This window comes from Cynara cardunculus, unplaced genomic scaffold, assembly GCF_001531365.2.
Source record: "Cynara cardunculus var. scolymus isolate 2C unplaced genomic scaffold, CcrdV1 Un_Scaffold_12156, whole genome shotgun sequence".
Classification (NCBI taxonomy): domain Eukaryota; kingdom Viridiplantae; phylum Streptophyta; class Magnoliopsida; order Asterales; family Asteraceae; genus Cynara; species Cynara cardunculus.
In genome coordinates this window covers 1-1,639 of record NW_020207372.1, presented here as the reverse complement: position 1 = coordinate 1,639, position 1,639 = coordinate 1, and the positions used below count along the sequence as shown (strand labels likewise).

General features: G+C 37.5%; 2 protein-coding genes across 2 annotated transcripts; both read right to left on the bottom strand.

Annotated features, from left to right (window-relative positions):
• Positions 1 to 271: 271 nt before the first annotated feature.
• On the bottom strand, positions 272 to 928 carry LOC112505565 (uncharacterized protein At2g29880-like). Its single transcript, XM_025109454.1, has 2 exons — positions 617 to 928; positions 272 to 544 (listed from the first exon to the last, which is right to left on the bottom strand). The coding sequence occupies exons 1-2, from the start codon at positions 926 to 928 to the stop codon at positions 272 to 274; spliced, it is 585 nt and encodes a 194-aa protein (XP_024965222.1).
• A 169-nt stretch (positions 929 to 1,097) lies between these two features.
• LOC112505566 lies at positions 1,098 to 1,574 on the bottom strand. The gene has a single exon (XM_025109455.1). The coding sequence runs from the start codon at positions 1,572 to 1,574 to the stop codon at positions 1,098 to 1,100; it is 477 nt and encodes a 158-aa protein (XP_024965223.1).
• Positions 1,575 to 1,639: the final 65 nt, after the last annotated feature.

The window sequence follows — 1,639 nt, the reverse complement described above, 5'->3', positions numbered from 1 at the left end:
TTTAGCAACCAACATCACATGTCTAACTTTTTTAAGATAGTAGCCACAAATTTTGGCTTCAAAGTAGCATTCATGCTATTCCATAGGCGTAGTTGAATCGGGTTATCGGCAAAAGTACATGCTAATAGCAATAACTTGATCATCATCAAAACCCATGTTGGTTAACTCATCGGGCATAGTTTGTAAACCCGGAGTACCAACAACCGATACCAACTTACCCATTTCCTCGGATATTACATTCAACCCCTTCTCAATCACCTTCATTGCATCTTCAGAAACACCCGTTTTTCTCTTTCTTTTTTTTTGACGATGCTTCTACATCTTGTGGAATAGAGGATGCAGAAGCGCCATTAGAAGGAGTAGTCAAAGGCACGTTCAATTCATCAGTATCATCCCCGACTGCACTTTCAAGATTTATGTGTTCCAATGCATCTGCAGCAGATTCCGCCATCGATCCTGTGGCTCGATCTTTTCCAAATATTGTTTTTAGTCGTTCATATTGAGGAAACGGCTTGTTGGCAATATAATTTTTGCTTGGATGTTTCTATAAAAAAATGCATAAATATGAGCATTACCTTTAACTATGAAATAATAGCATCAAAAATAGAAGCGTTACCTTTAAGTATTCCTCTAAAACTTGAGCATCCACCGTTACACATTGACGCGCATCATCCCAACCGAATCCACTTGTATTCAGCATGTCATAAGCTGCTGAATACTTATCCTTGAGCCGCTTCATTTTGTTTTGGATGTGTTTTGATGTTATATTTAGGCCCGGAATCTTTTCACGCATCTTTAAAACAATTTGCTCATACGTGCCGGTCCGAAAACACCCATTATCACTCCTACCACCGGCGGCAACAATCTCTTGTAGAATGCTAATTAGTGCATCCTCTTCTTGGATATTCCAATTACGTCTATCCGCCATCTTAGAATAWTACATTATGATAACATTTTAAAATTCAACATTAAACCAAAATAATACATTAACAACATTTTAATGTTCAACATTAACAACATTTTAAAATTCAACACCGTTACACATTTTAAAATTCAACATCTAAAACAATCCATAATACAATACATTGAGTACATTTTTATGTACTTGACATCCACGACTCAAACATCTCTTGGGCTATGTCATCTCTCCATTGAGTCCACTCATTGCTCGATTCAACAACATCAATAGATTCAACATCATCGTTGGATTCAACTTGCTCTTCCCCTATAGGCATATCTTCTAGTGTAAGTGTCGTGTTTTCTTCCGGATCAAGAACCATGTACATCCTAATAAAATTATGTAGCAAAGCACATGCTATGATCATCCTTCCTTGAAGTTTTATTGGATAGAACGAAGGACTTCGTAATATGGCCCAACRCTTCTTCAAAATACCGAAACACCTTTCTATGATATTCCTAGCTTGTGAGTGTTTCATGTTAAAATATTCTTCCTTATTTGAAGGTGYRTGACCARTRTGTTCCCATTCTCGTAAATGATACCTAGTACCYCTATATGGTGCCAAAAATCCGTTCCCATTGACGTATCCTGCATCAGCCAAATAGTAAGTACCCATTGGGACTTTTAAACCATTAGTTCGTGTAACCGCATCTCGTAGTACCCTAGAATCGGTAGCTGAAC